This window comes from Cryptomeria japonica, chromosome 7 (assembly GCF_030272615.1).
Source record: "Cryptomeria japonica chromosome 7, Sugi_1.0, whole genome shotgun sequence".
NCBI lineage: Eukaryota > Viridiplantae > Streptophyta > Pinopsida > Cupressales > Cupressaceae > Cryptomeria > Cryptomeria japonica.
In genome coordinates this window covers 183,965,428-183,988,383 of record NC_081411.1, presented here as the reverse complement: position 1 = coordinate 183,988,383, position 22,956 = coordinate 183,965,428, and the positions used below count along the sequence as shown (strand labels likewise).

The following is a 22,956-nucleotide window of genomic DNA, read 5'->3' as shown; positions in this document are numbered from 1 at the left end:
AAGAAATGTGTGATATCTCAATCTAAGAGACCAAACTCTACTTCTTAGAATAGTCACCCCACATAAGAGAAAAGTGGCTTCATCTCCTTCTAAGAGACCATGCTCTGATTCTGAGAATGACCCACTATTCCAGAGAAAAATGATGATATCTTTCTCTAAGAAACTTCCCTCTAGTTCCAAGAATATTTCACTGTACAAGACAAGAAGAAGTGAAGACATCTCTCTCTAAGACATCATGCTCTGGTTCCAAGAATGACCCACTGTACAAAAAGTGACGACATCTTTCTCTAGGAGGTTTCCCTCTAGTTCCAAGAATGTCCCAATGTTTAATGCATGAGAGAAGTATTGTACAAAGGAGCAGTGTGGGTTTCACCCCCTTAAGATGTTAACATAGGCTGATGTTGATATCTTAAAGAAATAATAACAAGGATACCTACCTTCATCACAAAGAAGATATCCGCTACACAACGATGTCATAAATCCAAGAAAGGGAGGGAATACTCTTCAATCAAGGATAAGATAGTTGACAAGAGATGTCTTGCTGTAAGTGTAAAGGTGATCTATGGAGAAGAAGAGATCATTGTTAAAAAATTACATCTACCCCTAAGAGGAGTTGTCTTAGACAAATATAACATCTTCTAGAACAAATCAAAGGAGAGAGCAATAATGCAATCCTTCCTCCTATTCCTAGGTGAAAGAGATTCTTGGTGAAGGATGACTCATGTTTAACCCCAAGAGGGATGGGTGAATTTATCATAGATGTACATTACCAAAGTGGAAAAGAGGTTGTAATCAAGGACTTACACCTCTTGCATAAGAGAGAATCCTTGAGCCAACAACAAACAATTTAGCACAAGGAATGATATTAAGTAATATAACTCACACGATCCACTTAATAGGGCAAAGCGGATCCCTAGAGAAAGAGAGAGAGAGAAGGATCATTGCCCCCCAAGTTAAGGGACAATGAGAAGAGCTTACACAATCTACTAGAGAGAGATTAAACATAAGAAAATATGCAATGAACTTACATGAACACATGCAAGAAGAGACATTAGTAAATGTAAAATACATGTCTCAAGAAGTGGCAATCTTTGAAAGGAAGGGAGGAAAAACATCATATATTCCCCAAGAAGGATTAATCATAAAAGCATAGCATTGTAATAATTGATAATAAAATATGAAAAATGAAGCCCCTAAAAGAAATAATAAGAAAGAAAGAAAGGGAAAGGAATGAAAATCCTTGCCTCCCAAGTGAGGAGAACAAGGAGAAAAATTACACATATTCTGATGGTGATTAGTTTCAAGTGATATGTTGTCCTAGTGGAGCAAATCCTCACAAGGAAAGGAGACATACCTCCCAAGAGATCATTCATTACTAAGGGGCATATCATACTTGCGAATAATTGAAACCATAGAGGAGGTAAGTTTCCAAGAGAATGAGGGAAAGAGAAGAAGTGCAGTAATAATTAAAGATGCCCCTCTCCAAGAAAAGAGGGAAACCAAAGAACAACTATATGCTCACATAAGAATAACCCTATGCAAGAAAAGAGATCTAATAATGAATAATGCACAAAGATAGAGATAAATGTATAGAAAAAAGAAGAAAAATGGACTGAATCATGTTGCTCCCCCATAGTATGTTGACGTAAAATACTACCACCACTAATGATAAAGAGCCCCCATGAAATGGGATAACTATGCTATAGGGTGAAGAGCAACATGAAGGGAAAAGAAGTGCTAAGGCATGATGTTTTTACCAAGAAATACAGCTAGATCTTCTATGAGAGAAATGTGTGCAAGATCATATTGTAGTTGAAAATATTTCTTAAATGCATAACATTTTCCAATATAGTGTGAATATAAATCATAAAAAATGCAATATTCAATACCTTTCACTTGCTTAAGATTTTTGTTTTTATTTTGAGGAGGAAAGGAAATGTTCTTGTCATATTTCAACCTCCAATAGATTCTTGCAGCTAATCTATCAGGATGGTAAATATCATCTTCCCATGAAGAAGAAGGTTTTTTAGAAGGTGTTTATTATCCATAATTTTAATTTTGCCACTTTCTATGCCATCTTGAATAGGTTTTTGAAAATCAGGGCAATCATCAGCATTATGGTCATGGGTTTGATGAAATGAACGAAAAGGACACTTTAAAGAAGAGGCATTCTTGTGGGCTCTCTTGATTTATTGTTTTTGAAGGTAGTCTTTAAAGTTTTGAAGTCTAAGGAATTCATCCATAGAAAGAGGGGTACCACTGCCTAGGTCTCTTGTAGTAGTTTGTGTAGGAGAGTTTATAGGGACATGAATTCCATGCTCAAATTTCCCAATTCCTTGTCCTTTAAAACCTTTTTTGTAATTATATGAAAACCATGACTATAAGAATGTTGTAATTGACTAGATGGAGTAACAAGATCATGAATTTCTTTAAACTCTGATTTGTAAAGAGGTAGAAAAGGATTTGTAGATGAAGGAGGAGTATCATGTAAAATGACAATCTCTTTTCCTTTATCAAGCTTATCCTTTTTGGAAGATTGGGGAGGAACATCTTTGTCATCTAAAAGCTCATTTTTAGTGATTTCTATGTGAGGGGAAAGGTCATGAATAAAATGCATGACATCATCCTCCCTACATAGACTTTGATGTTGAAGATAGGTCTTAGAAGAATAAGGAGGATCTAAAGATGCAAGATTGTTGATGTTTTTATATAGCCCCCCTTGCTCAAGGGTATGTGTAGAAGAAGAATGTGGATCCATATTACTTTCCAATGCTTTCTCTCTTGTAGAAAGATCATTGGGTAAATCATTAGATCTCATCTCATACCCACAAGATACCCTAGGAGAGGTACAAAGGGTAGAATCTCTAGGTTTAGTATCTACAAAAGCTTTAAGGTCATTGACATAGGAAATGCATTTTGTTAACAATATCACCATAATGTAGCATAAATGATACATGGAAGCATTGAGATCTAGTTGAAAAGAAAATAAATTGGAAATCCTAACAACATAATATGACCAAGTGTTATGAAGAAAGAGAAGTAACAAGAAATGGAAGACAATCTTATCTGACACATGATAAATATATGCAAAAATTAATGTAATCACATGTGAAAGAGAAAGTAAATCCAATTTATTAATTGCCACTAAAAGTCTCTTCAATGAAATATGAATTTGCTGGAAAAGCAAATCTAAAATTACGACCTTTTTATGAAAATTAATTTTAAGCTATGAATTTGATGAATTTTGAACTTGTGTTTGACCTTAGAGAGTTTTAAAATTGATAAAGTACGCTCATTTTCTGGATTTGAGCAAAAAAATATAGTCAATTTTGTCTTCCAAAATTTCGGGAAAAAAGTCGAGGACTGTGGTGAGAATGCACATGGTCCGACCAACTCTTTTTCAAATTTTCAAGAATGATAGAGATTATGATTTTAATGTGGAATCCAAAAAAACAACCGATTTGGAGATGTGTAGATCGGTCAAAATTGCAATCAAAGGTCAAAAATAGAAGAATCTTAAAAATTAGGGTTTTATGATTTAACCACTGAATTTTTAGAACAAAGGGATTGATTTGAATTACTATTTTGAAATAGAAATCAGATCTGTAACAAGCAATTAAAATTTTACACCTCACAAGCTTAATTTGCACAAAATAAAAAATTAGGGTTTTTATGCAATTAACCTCTAAAATTTGCGAATAGATCAAACTTGAAAATAAAAATTTGAAATTGAAATTGCAATTAATCAAATCTAATAATGAGAAATAAAAATTAATGTGTAAAACATGGGGTTCACCAAAATGTAAAGTGGAAAATTGGATCCTAATGACTCCTCACCTGGGAGAGAGAAAGGAAGCCACTAGGATGATTTTCACTTGGGAGAAACTTTACATTTAAAAGAGGGGCTTGAATCTACTAGATCCAAATCCAAGGGAAACAAGGATGTGAATTCTAAGTGGATTGCAACTATTGAAGTATGATTTACCCTCTTTTGTAAATGAGAAAGTTGACTTGTTGACTATGTGGAAAAGAGAGAGGAAATGAGTGAAATGAGGTGCTACCAACTCGGGATCGCGTTGTAACTTCAGAACTAAACTAATTAAACTGACGTGGATCTACCCTACAAATTTGGAGAAAAGTTGTCAGGACCATGACGAGAATGTACATGGTCGGCCACAAAATCCGCGAAATGAAAAGGGTTCTTTCGTCTCTGCAAATGAAGCCCAAACTTGCAATTACAGATGTGCACATCCAACCTAAACACATAAAAGAGAAGAAAGGGGAGTTGTGGATAGAGGTTTGCCTCAGTCAAACCCCGGTTGAGGAATCAACATAGAAAGAAAGTAATTGAAAATGCTTGAATGTAAACAATGGAGATGTATACCTTGTAGATTTGCAACTTATTGATGATAATTGCTTTACTTCTTGAAAGTAACCATAAATGTCCATATGCTTGAATGCTTGATGATGACCTTGAAATCCTATATCTTCTCCTTATGCTCCTTATCCCCTATCATGAGTTTTTCATCCATCCATGAATGAGGGTATTTAATTTCCTTTTATACATGCCTCAAGGATTAATTTTCAACCATTGAAGGCCGACAAAGAGGAATTACAAACCCCAGAGACAAATTGTGCATAGGAGATCGAGCAGACTTGACATAAGACCACTCTAAGAGGTGGGGATAGGGGAGCCACTCCCCTATTCTAGGGGGATAGGGGCAACACACCCTTGTTCTAGGAGGGGCAGGGGAGCCACACCCCTATCCTAGGGGCACAGAGGAAACACGCCCTTGTTCTAGGAGGGAAAGGGGTGCCATGCCCCTGTGCTACCCTATTTTGGTGCCCGGATAGGGTCTAGAGAAGATACAGGACATCATGGTATGGTATGGTGAATGGCATTCATGAAATCATAATTGAATTATGAACACGGTTAATTAAGTATACAAATTAAGTGCATGTCAAATCGTGAAATGTTGTGGGGCTCTAGTGATCTTGCAAGCAGGGTTTGACACTTACAGGTTAAAAATAGTTTAAATACCAAAAATAATACGCTAGGGTTTCAAGAAAGGACAACCTAAAAGGAATAAGTGCAGGAAAAAAACAAGCCATATCTCATAATCTACAAAAGTTCCCATGTTCCTCTACAAATTGTTATATGTAACTTGAAGAACGTTGGAGAGAATTATCATATGAAGAGTCTCCCTATCCTTTTATGCTTCCTATTTTCCCTTATCAGTGGAAAGAATGTGTGTGAAAAGACCCTGACTAGGGTAGATTGTTTCCATTTCATGAAATGGTTATTGGGAAAAACTTCGACCAAGACTTAGTCACTATCACATATTTTTGTAGTAATAAGAAGATGCATCACTGTGTCCATGCTTTACCTTGTCGTATAAAGCTGGGAATTTTTAATGTGGGGAGCTACATTGAAATATCATAGATTTAGTAGAAGCAATTTTTTCAAATCTTTTTAATAATCGATTGTTCTTTATCTTATATACTCATAGGCATATCTTTCTGGTGAGGATTCTTGGTAAAAGATGGCAAGCCACTTTTCTTTTTGGCACCACATGAAGTTCAAAACCCCCCAACTTTCTACTTTCTTCCATACGCACTCCAAAAAACTGTCAAGAAAAAAGGAAATAAACCATTCAAGTGGATAAATTCTTCCTCCTCCATGCAAAACCTTGCAGACATGTATAAAAGTGTAAAATAATAAAAGCAACAAAGGAATAAGCATGGCCCAAAAATGACCCAACCCAATTTGTGAGCCTCGTTGGAAAGCATGGCATACACTTTAGTCGTGAAGCCATAGGAAATAAAGGCAAAGGTAACACAAACCAATAAATTAGATAAAGATATTCTTCAAGAAAGGATAAGAGTAAAAGAATTTCTCATCTACCTTTGTTGAAGCGATACAAATCTAAACTAAAATAACAATTGAAAACAACTCTAATTCCCTGAAAACAAAAAATAATAAAACACATAAACAAAGTAGTATATATAGACTATCAACTATAAAGAAACCAAAGGTGAAATAATATACTAATAACAACATAATGAAATAACTTTAAAAATTAAAAAAACAACTGGAAAATGATGCACAATCATCCTCACGTCATTTGAAGTGAAGAAAAATTTAGACACAGAATGATATAATTTTGTAAATAGTTTGATAATGAGATTTAAACTATTGGCTAGCTAGATTGGTGTTATAAATTGAACCATTACATTCGGATATGCCAAGTCCACTGAATATTTTATATCCGCATTGAAATGAAATACTGTTATCTAACATTAGACTACCTTTAATTTTTCTACCTTAGTAGCTTTAGAGACTATTTTGATATTAAATGATAATCTTTAATTTTATGGTAAGAGTCATTGTGAAAAAATAATATCTTGGGTAGGTGTATCTAATAAATAATCCATTGTGCATGATTAATATCACTTGTGTATACTGAAGTTCCATTGAAATCTTATGCAAGGCTATTCACTATATAAACTTTGTGTCTTGGCTCAACGAAGTATAACATTAAGGTTCAACACATGCAATCCACCAAGAGAAGAATTAATGTTATGAAGGACTAACATGGTATTGATAACCTTAGAAATCAAACTATAGAAGGGCCTTCATAGACATACTTTTCATATTAGGAGAATTGATTCTTACACTTTTATGCATTTCTCTTTCATGAAAATAAATTTTGTATTTAGGAAAATCATGGCTTCCCCTTTATACACTATGTCTTCATTAACCTGGTATGAAGGCATAGTTTTAATAGTAGAGGCTTCACGAGTTCCACCTTCACGATTATAAATTTAACTTTTAGAGAATCATTCTTTCTTGCACAATTACTTTTCTTGATCTATTTTCATTAGAGATACACCCCCTTTTCTATACATTCGTGTGCTCATAACTTAGGATGCCTATTGGGTTCTTATACCTATCTTACTACTATAAATGTCGATGTTAGTGTGCCTAGCTATTAAGAGCCACATCATAACCACTTATTTCCCATAGTGTCAAGGTAACCAAACAACCATTATTGATGGTATCAATATCCCATGTTTAATTACCGCATCTTATTTTATTATATATTTACATATGTATTATATCTAGTTCATTTGTTGTTATACATTGGGCTAGTGATTTGGATAGTCAAAGGTCCAACTATACATATATTTTTATTTGTTTAAGTGTAGTGATTTGAACAAGTAAGAGGCAGCCCATATTTGTTTTATCCACAACCAAATCAGATTATATGACTAACCCCATGTGTTTAAGGAGGAAGTTTCATTTTAGAGATTGTGTGCGATTATTAATTTTATTGTAAAATAATATAGATTAGTTTTGATAGTTAGAGAGTAATTTGTTTGGATAAAAAGTTTATGTATCATGCTCAAAATAATTATTTGGGGGTTAAGCACCAATTTGTTCATAAATTTCTTACAAATACATATATCGAGTTGATGAAGATTGAAAATCAAGAGAATGTTGTAAATTCTATTACTAAACCTATGAGCTTAGAAATGTTCACTAGTTCAAGGAAATCATGGGCATTATTTTATGTATTAAATTAATTTATGTTTTTCTATATAGGTATTCACAATCTATTAGTTAATGTAGAATAATGTTAGGCTTAAGGTGGCATCAACCTCGTAAATCCTTTGTATTTAATAGTTTTTAATGTTGTTTGTAAGTGCATTGATAAGGGATGATGGTTTTATTGATAGGAGTAATTAGTTTTACAAGTAAAATAACTAATATGTTATTGGTAATGATAATTAGTTATTTACCAAAAAAAATATTTTACTTGAGGCATTTTTTACTATGAAAACATCAATGGTTGAGAAAGTTAATCATGTTGCCCAAGTTGGTGTGGACATTATTGAGATGTTATGTCAAGTTAGAGGGATCTTTGTATGACCTATTTTTAGTCCATTATGACATGTTGAAAGAGAATCTACTATTGTTGGTATTCTATGACAATCTAGACACACAAGATAGAATGTTTGTTATTAGACATTTATGATAAGTTGTAAGAGGTTATAATAGGTCATATTTAGCACATGTAGAGTTCTATCAGATTTTACCATGGTATCTTGGAACCTCTTTTAACCCATTTTAATGGATTATGGTGATATTTTAGGCCTTCGTTAACCTATCTATTAGGATTTTGAGATGGAAACATTCAAATGCAATTTTCATAGGTGCATAGATTTTATCAAATTGAATAAACAGTTCTAAAATTGAAGATTGTTGCTTTATAATCTTGTTTTGAAGATAATATAATATATGCCTTCTTTTCGTTAGTGTTTATTTTTCTAAAAATGTTTTTTACATGATAAATACTCTATTATATGATGTTGTTATTGTGTTATTAATTTCTCTTAATATAATTTTTTTTCAATAATCTCATTATGTAATTGTACAAATTAAGTATTATTTGGATGAATGGATTTTTATTGACCGTAAGACTTAATTTAAGATTTGTAAAATTATGCTCACATTTCCTTTTGCAGTGTCTTTACTTTTATTCCCAATATCTCATAATATTAAAATTATAAAAAGTGTGATTTCAAGTTATAAAATAAAAAATTTAATTAATAGGCTATACATTAAATTTTTTTCCGAAATCAATATTTTGAGTTGTTTGGCCCCATTTCTAAGTAGGTATTGTTGTGTAGGTCTCTTCAAGATCTACCAATTGAAGAAAAAAGAATAGCTCCATCAAACTTCAATATTAAAATTTATGGCCTCTAAAAGTTGGTCATTTCAAATAAGAAATGTAAAAAATTATGAACACATAAAATATCTATAAGGGGGTGTTACATGTGTTGATCAATGTATTTATAAGCATGATATGACACATCATAAAAAATATTTGGTTGGAAACATATGAATCAAAGTGGAACAACTATTTTGGTGAGAGGATTATAATGATGTTATGAAAATTGGAAGGAATATATTATTTCTAGTGGGTGGGGTCATTTTGAGATTTGAGAGTTGGATTTCTAAGCTAAGGATTTGGGTGCCACTTTTTGGGTATTTATAGGTAATGGTTTCTTAATTTCTATTGGGTTGTTTCATGTATTATATCTCCTATATATTAGATGATTTGGATGGAAATTGTGAGAGTTTGTAAATATTTTAATAAACTAATAGAATTGATATGTCTTTAGCTTTTTATAAACTTGTGGAGGTTTTCTCTACAAGTGTATTATGAATATGTCATTTATTGAATGATAGATTGGAGTATTTTGGAGTACATAGTTTTTATTGTAAAAGGAATATTCTTCATGTACACTTATGTTATGATATAATTTTTATTTAATGTTTATATATACATCTTCCTTCGATTGTTGTTAAAATATTGAGATTTGTAACATACTCTCATTATAATTTTAGTGTAAGGAGAATTTCCACATATACTTACTTTCAATCAATATAACTACAATAAAATATAAAATTGATTGGCCAAAAAGCACTACATGAATATATGTATGTGTATATGTATATGTATATGTATGTGTGTGTGTATGTATATATGTATATGTATATGTATACGTATATGTATATGTATATGTATATGTATATGTATACGTATATGTATATGTATATGTATATGTATATACATATATATATAGACATACGCATACACATACACATACACATACACATATGTACATATATATACACACATATAAATATATATACATACATATATACATATACATATGCATATATACATATATCTATATATGTATGCGTGTGTGTGTGTGTGTGCAAATACATACACAGATACACATACACATACACATACACATACACATACACATACACAAACACATACACATACACATACACATACACATACACATACACATACACATACACATACATGCATACATACATACATACATACATACATATATATACATACATAGATAATTTGTAGATAATGGACTCTCTCTCTCTTCATTAAACCCACTATCTACCTGTAGATAAGAATAATAGCATAAGAGATTAATTTTTTTCTATTCTATTCATGGCCTCTTAATATATCCCCATAACAGCTACCTAAATGTACTCCTTCAATGATAATAAAGAACCTTGGTCACCTTGAGCTTCATCTTCTATAAACAAACCTACCAAAATAATTCTAAATTTCACTACTTTATGTTAGAAACTTGTAGATGTCATCATTCTATTAATTATCAATGCGCTATATTAATTATAACTAGACCTTGAAAGATCAATTATCATTATAGCATTCTATGAGATATAATGAGTGGAGGATAAGAGTTCTTATAGAACATCTTCATACTTGTAACTAATAGAAAGCAAATGCATAGCATCCTTTGTATTATATTAGCTATATGCCTTAGTAAATATAGGCCTCATTACTAGACACATTGGACAGATTATAAACATGTCATCTAGAGACACATGACCTCTCCTTATTAATCCACACACCTATAACTCATTTAGATATTCACTAATTAGTCCCCTAGACTAATTTGTGTTGCTGCCTTCAACGCTAGCCAACACGCTACTTTATAACATCACTAAATAATTCGACTTGTGTTTTATGCCATGTCTTCAGAAGAAAATAGGTTATATTGCCCTGACTGCTAAAGACAATAGATAGCTTCAGTTCAAAGATAAATAAAATGAACAAAAGGAGGTTGTGAGGAGATTCCACCCACAGTGGCAATGTGAGTCTCGATGTGTTACGGTAGAATGCTTTAATTTTGTAAGGAGACACTTGATTTCACTTCTGACATTCGACTTCCCTACTTCTGTTTGGTTGGAATCACGCTTTCTTTTTACGTGTAAGTTGACGTGGATTGGATGCAAATGTTCTGATTTAAATTTTCTTCAAAACCTTAGAATGTGACTTACAGAATGGCTTTTGAACTTTTATATATTTCTCCATGCTGTTAAAATTTTATTGACTCTTTTATATTTTATATTTGTTATGAGTTTATTTGACACATTATTAGTCATTATGTCGTGATATTTAAAGATATTTAATGTAAATTGATTTACAAGCAATTAATATTTCAAAATTACATGCATTGAGAAGAGAATCATTCTAAAAGCACTTTATTTTTTATCATTAAAGGTAACATAATTTTACATCAAAATATCATATGACAAGGTGGATGATTGAAGAGTGATATCTTTGATCATTTCTACAATTGTAATCTCAATCTATTCACGATGGATGACTGAAGAGTGACATCTTTGATCATTTCCACAATTCCAACCTCAATCTATTTAAGGTTGTCAATCTAGGAGAATAAGACTCTTGCAATCTAGTGGTTTTCCCTAGGTATTTTAAAATATTGATAGCCTTTACACATCTTGAAACATTAGTAATTGAGGCAAAACATGCCATTTCTACTCTGATTAAAAGGTTTGATCCATAACACTTTAGATCAATTTTACAATGTGTTAGATCGATACACTAAATTTTTTAAATGACCTAATTAAAATTTCATCATTCTTCTTTCACACATATGAGATCAAAACATTAGACAACTATCTATTAAACACTAATGTTAACTAAATGTATTTATTTTTATTATTTTAAATTTTATTATAAAATTTATTTTATCTTTAAACTAAACTAATCAATCATTTGATTATAAGAACTTAATTGCAACAAATAAATGAAATATCCATGCCTGATGCTTAAATTGTATATTTTGAAGCAGAATCCATGAAAGAATTGTTGGTTGTAAACTGAAACTCATGTGATGTGAATGCATCATGTGATTTGAATTGGAGGAATATTGTCCAGAATATATATACGGGTACCAAAGGTGAAGCCATAACAAACATGATGACATCTCTAGACTATCTTATGATTCCCCTAGAAAGAATTTAACTTCAGAATTCAGGGACTTGTCAAAAATAGAATTAAAACACCTTCCTTTGGTTTGAGCAAAGACATTTTCAGATTCCTTCGATTCTTGCTTTTACAGATGGGGCTAAGAAGATGCTTCTTGTTCAACTGACAGCTTATACTCATTTTATTTTATTGTATTCTATTCATGAGAATGGCATATAATCTTGTTCTAATAATTAATCATTTTATTAGTTTTGAATGCTTTTGTTCATGCTTTTGCTCATGTTTCGGTTCCGATCATAGATACCTTTCCATGATACAAGTTCACCATCCAAACCGCAAATCACCAATCATCGCCAATCAACCGATCCAATCAAATAACTTTGTTTTACCGGTTAAAGTCTTATTTCACAAACTTTAGCTCACTGTCGGTATACCCTATCTTTCGGTAAACCAAATCATTTAGATGACAAACAGAAATATTAGGAACATCAGTTGTCAGCAATAACAACACAAATAACTAATCATGTCATCTATTCATAGAATCTCAATCTCTTCATCACAAATAGACTTCTATCCTTTACCGGTGCAATCATCCAACTTCAACTGCATCACCTGATTTGCATTAGTTATGCCAAATGCCAACATATAATAGGGTAATACACTTGTTGGCCAAATTATGATGTATGCTATGACACATCATAATAAATATTTAACTGGAGATAATAGAACCAAAGTGGAGAAACTAATTTTTTGAGTGAATTATAATAAGGTTATGCCAAGTGGAAGGAATATGTTTTGATTAGATTCAACCAGGAGAGGCTCGAACCATTACATAACTACTACATTAAAAAAGTGATAAAAACCATGGGACTCACGAGGAGTGAGAACTCAAAACCTAAGTACTAGTAGCCAAAAAGGAATAGAACCTAGCAAGCACACAAAACTATACACCACAAAATCCGAAGACTAGGCTAGACTATAGACAAACAAAGAAAAAAACTAACAAACCCACCCCCATCGAAGGCACAAATCGATGGCCTATCTAGTGGGAGGCTTCTCAATATTTAAGTCCTATCTCATAGCCTTCACTTTATCAAAGGAGAACCTCTTGTTTCATCCTTTACTAGATGAAATAGCAAGGGACTCCAAAGTCACTTTTACCCTATACATCAATGCCTCTAAACCAATAGTAGGGGAAACACCACTTCATTCTTGCTTGCCTCTTGTCAATTTCTTCCTCAATGGTTGATAGAAATAACAACTTATTTTTAAACATTTCATTGTCCAAGCCATTACTTCCTTTGTTTTCCTTTTAAGGGACACAGTCATTGTACAACACTTCGTTAGCCTTCATTCTCTCCTTCATATTTTCCTTATGGTCAATGTTATCATAGAGTCGCTTTAGTTCCTCCTCCATTCCTTCCCACTTATCAATATTTTTGGCTAAATCATTAGTCGCAACCCAAAACCTCTAATATTTACATCTTTCATTACCAAAATACAAGCTATAGAATCCACTTTAGTGAGGGCTTCCAATCTATTAATTTTATTTTTTACCACATTAAGCTGACCTAGAATTTAACAAATTATAACTTCTCGCTTGTTGTAGTCATCACATAGTCATCAAATTATAGGTGACTATTTTTTTTTGTGGAAAAGGTTTAGGAAGTAACTATTCACGTGAAATATCTGCATGTGCATGGCTCTTCTCCAACTTTGAAATATTTATTACATTTGCCAATGACTAACCATATGACTCTCTATTTTGTCGTATTGCTCCTTTTCCATCAAAACTCTCTCGCATCTCTTACATCAATACTAAACTACAGTAAACTCTGTGCCTTCAAATACGATTGTCGTCTTGTAGATTTCCCATTGACAAGTGAAAACAAACGTTTTACCATATTTTAAAAAAAATCAGTAACGTCCTTTTTAAAGTTGATTTTTTTTTAATAAATTAATAAATTATAAATAAATGATTGGTAAAGTTAACCAACAGTTTGTAAGCAATGATCATTTAGATGGCTGGTGTGGGGCCTCTTAACCCATTCCCTTTGCGTTCTCCTTCGATGTACCATTACTCGCATAAAATTAGATTGTTTAAAACTGTTTTTGGTGCCCGCAAGATCTCCATATGTAGGTTTTGACTCGAATAGTTTTCATTTACGTGCGTACTCCTGGCCTGTGCCAAAATGGGAGCTTTGGAACATGGTGTGGACATCCATCAAAGCGTATGCAAAAATGCGAGAGCATAGAAACGCATGGGTATTTCTTATTGTGATGTTATGTACTTGTTAAAGGCAATGTTTTTGCTTTTGTTGTCTTTGAGTTTTGGTGTTGTTGACGGGTGATTATTGTTGCTATCTATTTATGTGAACTGTGTATTATTCTATTCATTCATCAATAAATATTTTGTTCAATTAAAGAGGATTACTATTATTTCTAGCTAGACATTTTTAACATGAAAAAATGACAACATTTTTCTTTTCTTTCGAAAGAGAAACAACATATAACTCTTATTATCTAGAACCATGAAATCATGTTCACGTCGCTTGTTACTTCAAAAAGAGTTCTCTTCCAAAAACAAAGCATGACCTTAAGGACAATTTAAATTTAAAAATTTTAGAAAAATTTGAATCAGCTTATCAAAACCGTCTGCATAGGGTCTGTGATTTCATGAAATAAGATTTTCTTTTTAAAGTCAAATAAATAGTACATTCAAGTGACATTAACTAATCATGATGAACCATATTAAAAAGCAAGAGATTTGGAATATACTAGTGTTGAAATAATTGTCAATCCCATCACCCATCACATGATGAACGATATAGGAATTTTGCAGATGTTGTAGCTACAACTTCTCTGGCAAACATGTATGCAAGATGTGTAAGCATACACAAGGCACCTAAACTGTTTAACATAATGCCTCCAACAAATTTATTCTAATGGAATGACTTAACTAGTCTAGGATATGCAAAATGTGAAAACATAGACAAGGCATATGAACTGTATGATAGAATGGCCTCAATGCTTCAAAGGATACTTTTCTAATGAAACGCCCTGATTGCAGGATAATAACAAAATGTGTTCATTGAGAAGGCTTTAGAACCTTGTTGTTCGCAGTTTTCTCATAGGACAATTAGGTTGCAATTACATACATAACGGATCTTCTCGACCTTTAAAATGCCTCTTATGAAAAATGTCTTTACATGGATTTTTTATTATTTTGTTTCAATTTTTTATTAAAGGTCTATTGTGTAGATAACGCAATAATAGTTTTGGAGGGGTTCTTAGTTATATTAAATATATTTTTAACAAGTAATACAAGACATTCATGTATCAATGAATTGGTTTATAGTCTCAGTTTTCTCCAATATATCTTATCTTTAAGAATGGAACAATTTATTTATTATAAAAAGTAATTGTATTTTTTGTTTTGAATATTTTTTCTTTTCAATATTAATGTATTATATTTTTTTATCTATTAATAAAAATAAAAAATGCAGGATCAAAATGTTGTCTTTGTTTATATTGGTACAATTTCTCAATCAGATGATAGGTTAAATTTTGTTCTTTTAAATTTTGTTATAAAAAGGCATGTTTGAATGTGTAATTTTATAAACAAATTTTGACTTTCACGAATGTAATCTCAAATTTATTGAACATTATTTTAGATTTGTAAATATGTTTGTATGACAAATTATCCTAATTGATTGGTTTGTAAGATATGTGTTATTTTTATGAATATTTAATTTTTTAAAAGTTTATATATCTAAAAAAACTATATAATATCCTAATAATTGTGAGGTTCTTCCATGAATCCATAACTAGTCTATTTTAATACAATATAAAACTTATTTATAATTTAAAAGATAATTTACAAAATATTGTTGACAATACATCTATATTCAACTTGAAACACACAAACATCACATCTTGAAGCATGCATCTGGTTTGCATGTGTAAGACGGACATAGATATTTAGTACACTTGTAACCATTTGCAAATATTCATATTTTCAGACATAATTGAAAAGATCATAGGCAGGGACTAATAAGAAGCTGCACCACAGAATCCACACTTCACCTTGCGGCACAAAGCCGGGACGTTTTAACGTGGGGAACTTGACAGAAATACCATATAAATGTAAAAGCAACCTTTTCAAACCTTATTAATCACTAAGTGTTCTATATCGTAGCTATATGTTTGTCCTGGGTACGCCAGAAGTAAAAGATGTCCAGCCACTTCTTTTCCGACTGGCGCAGAAAGGTTAAAAGCCCCCATCTCTCTAGTTTCTTCCATACCCACTTCCCCACACGGTCAGGGAATAGAGGAGTTAGACCATTCAGGTGGTTAAATCGGGCCTTCGTCACGAAAAACTTTGTACCCATGTACAAAAAGGTGAAATTACCACAGAAGCAGATGATCAAGCACGCCCCAAGAATGAACCAAGCCAGCTTGGGAGCGTCGTTGGCAAGCATGGAATACACTGCGGCCATGAAGCCATAGGCCGTAAAGGCAAACGTGGCACAAACCAATAGGTTGGTAATACAGACGAACAATATCTTATTTCCTGTGGTGATTGGTGTACTCATCTGCCACATCAGTACCACGAAGAGCGACAGAAAGAATGCCAGGCAGTCAGAGATGAGAAAAATCTTGAAGGAGCGCAATCCGAGCAGAATCGGCGAGCCTAAACTCTTATTTCCATTCCCATCGTCCGATACAAAACTGCCCGGGACAGTGAAAGCCGCCGTAAAAGCCATCGTGGCTAACAACACTGCCACCACTAATTCTGTGCTGCGCCTGTCATCATATGCTTTGTTCACCATTTGAATGGCATTCTCGTACTTCTGTGCGCAAACCTTTGGAGAGCTGTACAGGAAAGGCTTGCGCTTGGAAGGATAATTAGACAGCACTGCAATTATTCTGTTGGATTCGTGGTACTCTGTGTTCTCTCTCACAATATCGAGGGCCGTTAAGCCTTCCTTGTTAACGGCAAATTTGTTTATCCCCTTTATACGCAGCAACGAATTGACCATCTACAAAATGCACACTGAAATTAGTATATAGAACTTGAATAATCCATTGGAAATAATTATGCTTAATGGTTTCTCCAACGCTAGTTGTTTCCTTGATAAATTTAAGTGCCTATCTCCCGTTGAAGTACTTTGATTAATTTGACTTTATTGATACACGTAAGAATCTACACAAATCCAAAACGTATGCTTCAACACAATAGCTGGTTCAAGGAAACAACTAGATGCTCGAATAGAAAGAAACTTACATTCAAGCTTCTCTTCCTTGCTGCAATGTGCAGAGGTGTGTCTCCTCTACTTATCTCTGAAAAAGGATCATTTTTTTCAGACGGATCTGCATTTCCTCCACTCTTTTCCTCTGGAGGATTGTCAAGTCCCTGGTTGACCAAGTATGATAAGCCTACCCTTTCATTCAGCCAATCAACAATTCGCGCTTGGTTAACTTGGGCAGCTAAATGTAGCACGTTCATTCCACAACTATTCCGTATTTCGACAGCATCTGGCCTTTTCTTTATCAACTTTTTTACTGCTTCCAGATGCCCCAATTTCGCCGCCACACAAAGCGGAGTTTCTTGGCTGTCATTAACCCAATAGCATAGTTTGGGTTCAAAATCTATCAGCTTCTTTATTATATCCTTGTAGTTACTTCCAACAGCTATATGCAGAGCTGTGTTGCCATATTCGTCCCTTTCTTGGATTAATTGCCTTGCATAATTTGATTTACCTGATTTATCTAATTCTAGTATATGATGCACCAGATCTGTAAAATAAGCATCCAAAATCAGTCCCTCAAGTCAGAAAGATGTTCTTAAAGAATGGCTAATTTATGTTTCTTGGTGCGAAAAAAAACTCAACTGAAATAAGAACATAAAAAATAACACATATATATAGGCTATCAACTGTAAAGAAACCAAAGCTGAAGTAAAATATAAAGAACATATTAAAACAACTTTATAAAACGTATAAACCCTGAAACATGAAAGACAGTCACGCTCGTGTCATTTGAAGTGAAGAAAATTTTGGAGAGAGAATGAATTTTGTTTCCTGAAAAGAATGATAATAAGGTTCAAAGTAATTGTTTGTTAAATTGGTGTTACAACTTGAACCATTCAATTAGGAGATGTCATGTCCCACTTTATCGACGATGTTTATAAAATAACTTACATCTACAGAGGAGTTAACAGATACTATTGTAAATGAACAGGCAAAGAAAGACTAAATTGTAAACAAAATTACCTGAATCTCCTCTGTTGATTGCAACTGTTAAACAGGTTCTCTTGCCCTCCGTCTTTGGGTCTAAATTGCAAACAGTGCCTTTGGCAAACGAGAGTAGATTCGACGGACATTTGGCGAACAGTGCCTCCACTGTCTTTAAATTCCCGCTCTCGTAAGCTTTGAACAGAGGTGTTTCTCCAAGCTTGTTGCAGACATTGACACCATTTTCTTGTTGTCGGAGTAGAGCCTCAACGACGTCGGAGAAACCTCCCTGAGCAGCCAAGTGCAACGCAGTATTTCCTTGGGCATTGGTAGCCTTCACAAGCAGAGACTGGACTTCGGTATCGATATTGTCCACAAGTTTAAGGTTGAGTTCCAGGAACTCTTGAACGAATCTTACATTTCCTAAACTAGCAGCCAAATGGAGAAGAGTATTTTCCCCACCGGGTGTAACACTACTGAGAACTTCTCTGGAAAGAGTACTTTCCCTTTCGGATAGAATTTCTCTAAGGCTGCGTCCCTCAGTTTTTCGACAGAGTTTTTGATGGATCCATGAATGCTTTACTGCAACTGTAACTGCAGCATTGAACGCCTCAGGATTGAAGCTTCCGCCGAGTTCTTCACACTCTGTTGCCATGGCAAATATCTGCTGCTAATCCCTTCAACACCAACTCACACGCTTCTTTGTAATGTGTTTAAATGATACGACATACGGCTCTGCAGAATAGAGTATATAACCGCTGGGAAGAATGGACAAGGTCTATCGTGGATGATCAATTGACCACATTTTTTAAATATTCCAAATTAGAATACTTCCACATTTTTTTGTTGGACAAGGTCTATCGTATAAATGATTAGACTTATGATTACGACACTCTGAGAAGCTGGGAAAGTGGGTATGGGGTGTTATGCGGCTGTAGCTGTTAATTGCGGAGAGGTGAGCGTAATACTTTTGCTTTAATAAATGAAAAAGGCTGATGTAAAATTTTGAGAACATATCGTCTATTCAACGTGGTAAAAGAGCCCAAGAAGAATTCTCGTGGAAAACGACACGCTTTCGGAAGTTTTTTTTGGGGCAAGTTATGAACGTTTTTCTTTCCCCACGTCTGGCAGTAGACAAATCCGGTGGCTATTGCCATCATATATAGCCTATCGGCTAAATACCAAGGCTTAACCTATTCTGTTCTAAAACAGATCTTTCGTACAGCGTGATAATCAATCCGTACATCGTACTGCCGTTTTGGAGCCAGAATAGACGCGTCCACCAATCATTAGCAGTAAGTGTGGTGTGTTTGTGTTAAGGGCATAGGTGACTATTAAGTTTGAGAAAAAAGTTTAGATAATAACTTATTTTTGTTTTTTAAATTTATTTAGTAATAGAGATCTATATCTTAAAAAAAAGTTCTGTGGCAAATTATTGATTAATAGTTTAAAATTCAGTTGTATAAAAGGATGTCAGATAATAATATTGGTGGCAATATTATTTAATATTTCAACTATTACATATTTATTATTATTATTTATATTATTATAAGAAAGTAAAATTATTGGTTAAAAATATTACATTAAAAAGAAATAAATTATGTAATGATATAAGAATATATTTAAAAAATATTTTGATGTGTAAGTTATAGATTTATTTTTTTGAGAATAATTTTTTAATAATATGAAATAAATTGACAAATTTATGTTAGTGGATAAGAAAAATTTATAAAAATTAATATATTTTATCTATAACATTTCACACCACTCTCTATTATTCATCAATATCATGGACAATTGAAGATATAAGATTACAAGAGTAGCTCTATTAAAACATGAGATGTACATTCAAATTCTTATATATCATACTTTAATATATAGAACTCTACAATCTTAATACAATTATAATTATTACTCCATTTAGCATATTAAGAAATTATTCTCTTAAATTATATTCTCTCAAGATATTATGGATAAATTTGAATTCAAATATACTCCGCCATATTTAATTGGATGGTAGCCTAAGATTAGCCATATAATACATATAACAATGTGAAACATAACAAACGAAGATATCCATCTACTAGAAAACTATTTTTTTACAAATTTCAAAGGGTAAGGGAAGACTCAAAATAAATTTACTTCTTCAATTTACCCTATGTTTATGCCCCTTTAAATTATATATTTAAAGGAATGGAAAGGCTCTAAATAATAGGGTGCTTTTGTCTACATATAAAGGAATAAAGTGAAACATCTTCGTGTTAAATCTTTTTCATTATTATTTTAAATACTTTACACTTTTCAATTATTAGTCAAGTTTAGATTATTGTATATTATAGTTCAATTAATTAATTGGTAAAAATAATAGTATATTTTTTTATTATGCCATACACCATGATTTAAATTCGATATATAAATAAATAAATAAACAACATATCCTAATAATTTTTATAGAATAAAAACTCTTAATCTATGACCATCAAATGACATCCTCTTGGAAAACCTCTTTTTCATGATAAGTAAATAGAATTACACCGAAGATGTCTCTTGTCTAAAATGGACAAGCTAATCTAGTGGATCAAAAACTCAACCTATTCTGGAAAAATTATGTCTGTGGATCGTTTTTTCTATTTTTAGTTCATGTCATGGCAGGATACTTATGCATTCATAATGTTTTTAAATTGCTTAAATAGTTATTACTAATTGTCCTTATCAACCAATCATTTTTAAAAATCATTCAAATTAAAATAAGTTTTTTTAATTTTCAAAATTCAACATGTAAAATTTTTAACAAAAAATATTTTAAAAATAAATTATTTATCATTTGATTGTTCCATATCAATTTCTGTAGGCAAATAATTCAATTTTTCTCGAAAAAAATTACTATTTTGTACGTTGACATTACTATTCAAATTAATTATCTTTTCTTATTACTAGTAAAATAATATATATTTATTATACAAAGCACTTACATCAACAACTGCACCCATATTTCTTGATATTCATGATAGCTCATAGCATAGGTTTTTAAGGTTGTAGCTATTCTGGCTCAAAAAAAACATGCTCATGCTATGATGCGGCTCCAAAATTGCATGCCCTTCATAATGTCATTAGACACATTATGGGACCCACCATTTAGCTAACATGGAAGTATATTGTCATTTTGGGATTGACGAAAAACATTTGCACACAGCTAACATTTTCCAGCCACTCTCAGGGTCACAATCATGAGCAGGGACGGATGTTTCGGCTCATCTTTTTGTACCATTTATTTTAAAACCACTCTCCCACCCAACATATTTTAAATCTCTGTCCCGCCCAACATACTTTTAGTTTCTCATTTTGAGGAATAGCAATCCGAAGGGAGCAGCTGGTCATTCACGTGCAACCTCTGCTATTCCTTCTGTTGTTGTTCCTTCGGAGATTTCCGCCCTTGATGGCATTCAGCATCAGTTGTAGATGTTGTCGAACCTGTTGGACCGTGAGCAGAATGCCTGCTTGCATTATCAGAATAACATCGACTGTAATCTGGACGAGATCCGTCGAGCTCTTTGGGATTTCTCTGACTCCTCTATCGATACAACGACTCCTCTTGTGGCAACGCACATTCAACATATCTCGGCTCAACCTACTTCATCTTCGGCAGCTCCATCTTTGGCAGCTCAACCTGCTCTTAATGTCGAGGCTCCCATTTTTTGTGTCGAAACTCCCACTCAAAATTCTGGGCATGTTGATCAACCGACGTCCATAGCTCAACCGGATGCTGCTCTCCCAGAAGTTCCTCCAAAGAACTATCCCCCAACAATCTCTTCTTTTGTTCACACAACGTTAAAGGATTTTAAACGACAACATCTTCTTGTTGATCGCTCGTCTGAATTCCTTCGGAAGCTTAAAGTATTCTCAGAGACCAGCGCGCAGCCTAAAAACCTTCGAGTGAAGCTGCCGAAAATCTCTGTGAACGACACTGATGGAAACACTCTCCTTGCTTCCGAGCTTGAGAAGATTCAAGACGATGCCAATCAAAGGTTTCTTGGTGCTTATATCTCTGCCATGGAGAAAGCTACTGCTAATCAATCAAAGGCCATAGGCGACATGGCTGCTTCCTTCGCAACCTCTCTAGTCTCCACTATCGATGTCATGAAAAACCAGCCTTACGTTGGATCTTTCACCGTCCCTGCAGATGTTTGGTATTTGTAGAGGCAAGAAAAGAGAAGAGGATGTTAATGTAGAGAAGGGTTTTACACTCAAGATTGTGGTCTCAAGACAACAGTTGAAGACTTTTCTTACTCAAGAACAAGATTGTGTAGAAGTTAGTAAGTGGGTATTTCGGATTGAGTGATTATTATGTATTGGTTGAATTCGATGTTATATTTTTGGGCATTCATCTTGTTTAGATGAAGATGTTGTTTTGGAAATTCACTAATACATATCGATTTTGATGTAGTGACAAATCTTAGTATTTTGAATTGATTGTTATGAGTTAAACATTTTTATGTAGGAGTTTCAATTTTTCTTATTGATTCATTATATTTTTCCTCATTAACAATGTTGCCCTTCTATTTGAGTTAGGTTATGGATTTTACATAAATTTTAGGGCATTAGCAATATTTTTGTGCAACGGAGTATAGTGCATTGTGGAAAATTATCAATGTTTTGCTACTTAATTTTGGTTGTGCACAGTTTAGGATTTTTAAGAAAGTTTGCAATATTTAAATTGGATTATAATTTTTAATCTAAGTTTTAAAGCATGATAGAAAATTAGTAGTGCTTTGTCCTGCTTTTTATAATAGTTTTAGGATTAGGGGGAATTTTATGGCAAAATTAACAATGTTTATGTTCCATTGTTTAAAGTA

The 22,956-nt window shown here is 33.0% G+C and overlaps 1 protein-coding gene across 1 annotated transcript; it reads right to left on the bottom strand.

Moving 5' to 3' along the window:
• Positions 1-16,054: 16,054 nt before the first annotated feature.
• On the bottom strand, positions 16,055-18,758 carry LOC131056338 (ankyrin repeat-containing protein At5g02620-like). The gene is made up of 3 exons (XM_059208395.1): positions 18,143-18,758; positions 17,155-17,666; positions 16,055-16,909 (listed from the first exon to the last, which is right to left on the bottom strand). The coding sequence occupies exons 1-3, from the start codon at positions 18,756-18,758 to the stop codon at positions 16,055-16,057; spliced, it is 1,983 nt and encodes a 660-aa protein (XP_059064378.1).
• Positions 18,759-22,956: the final 4,198 nt, after the last annotated feature.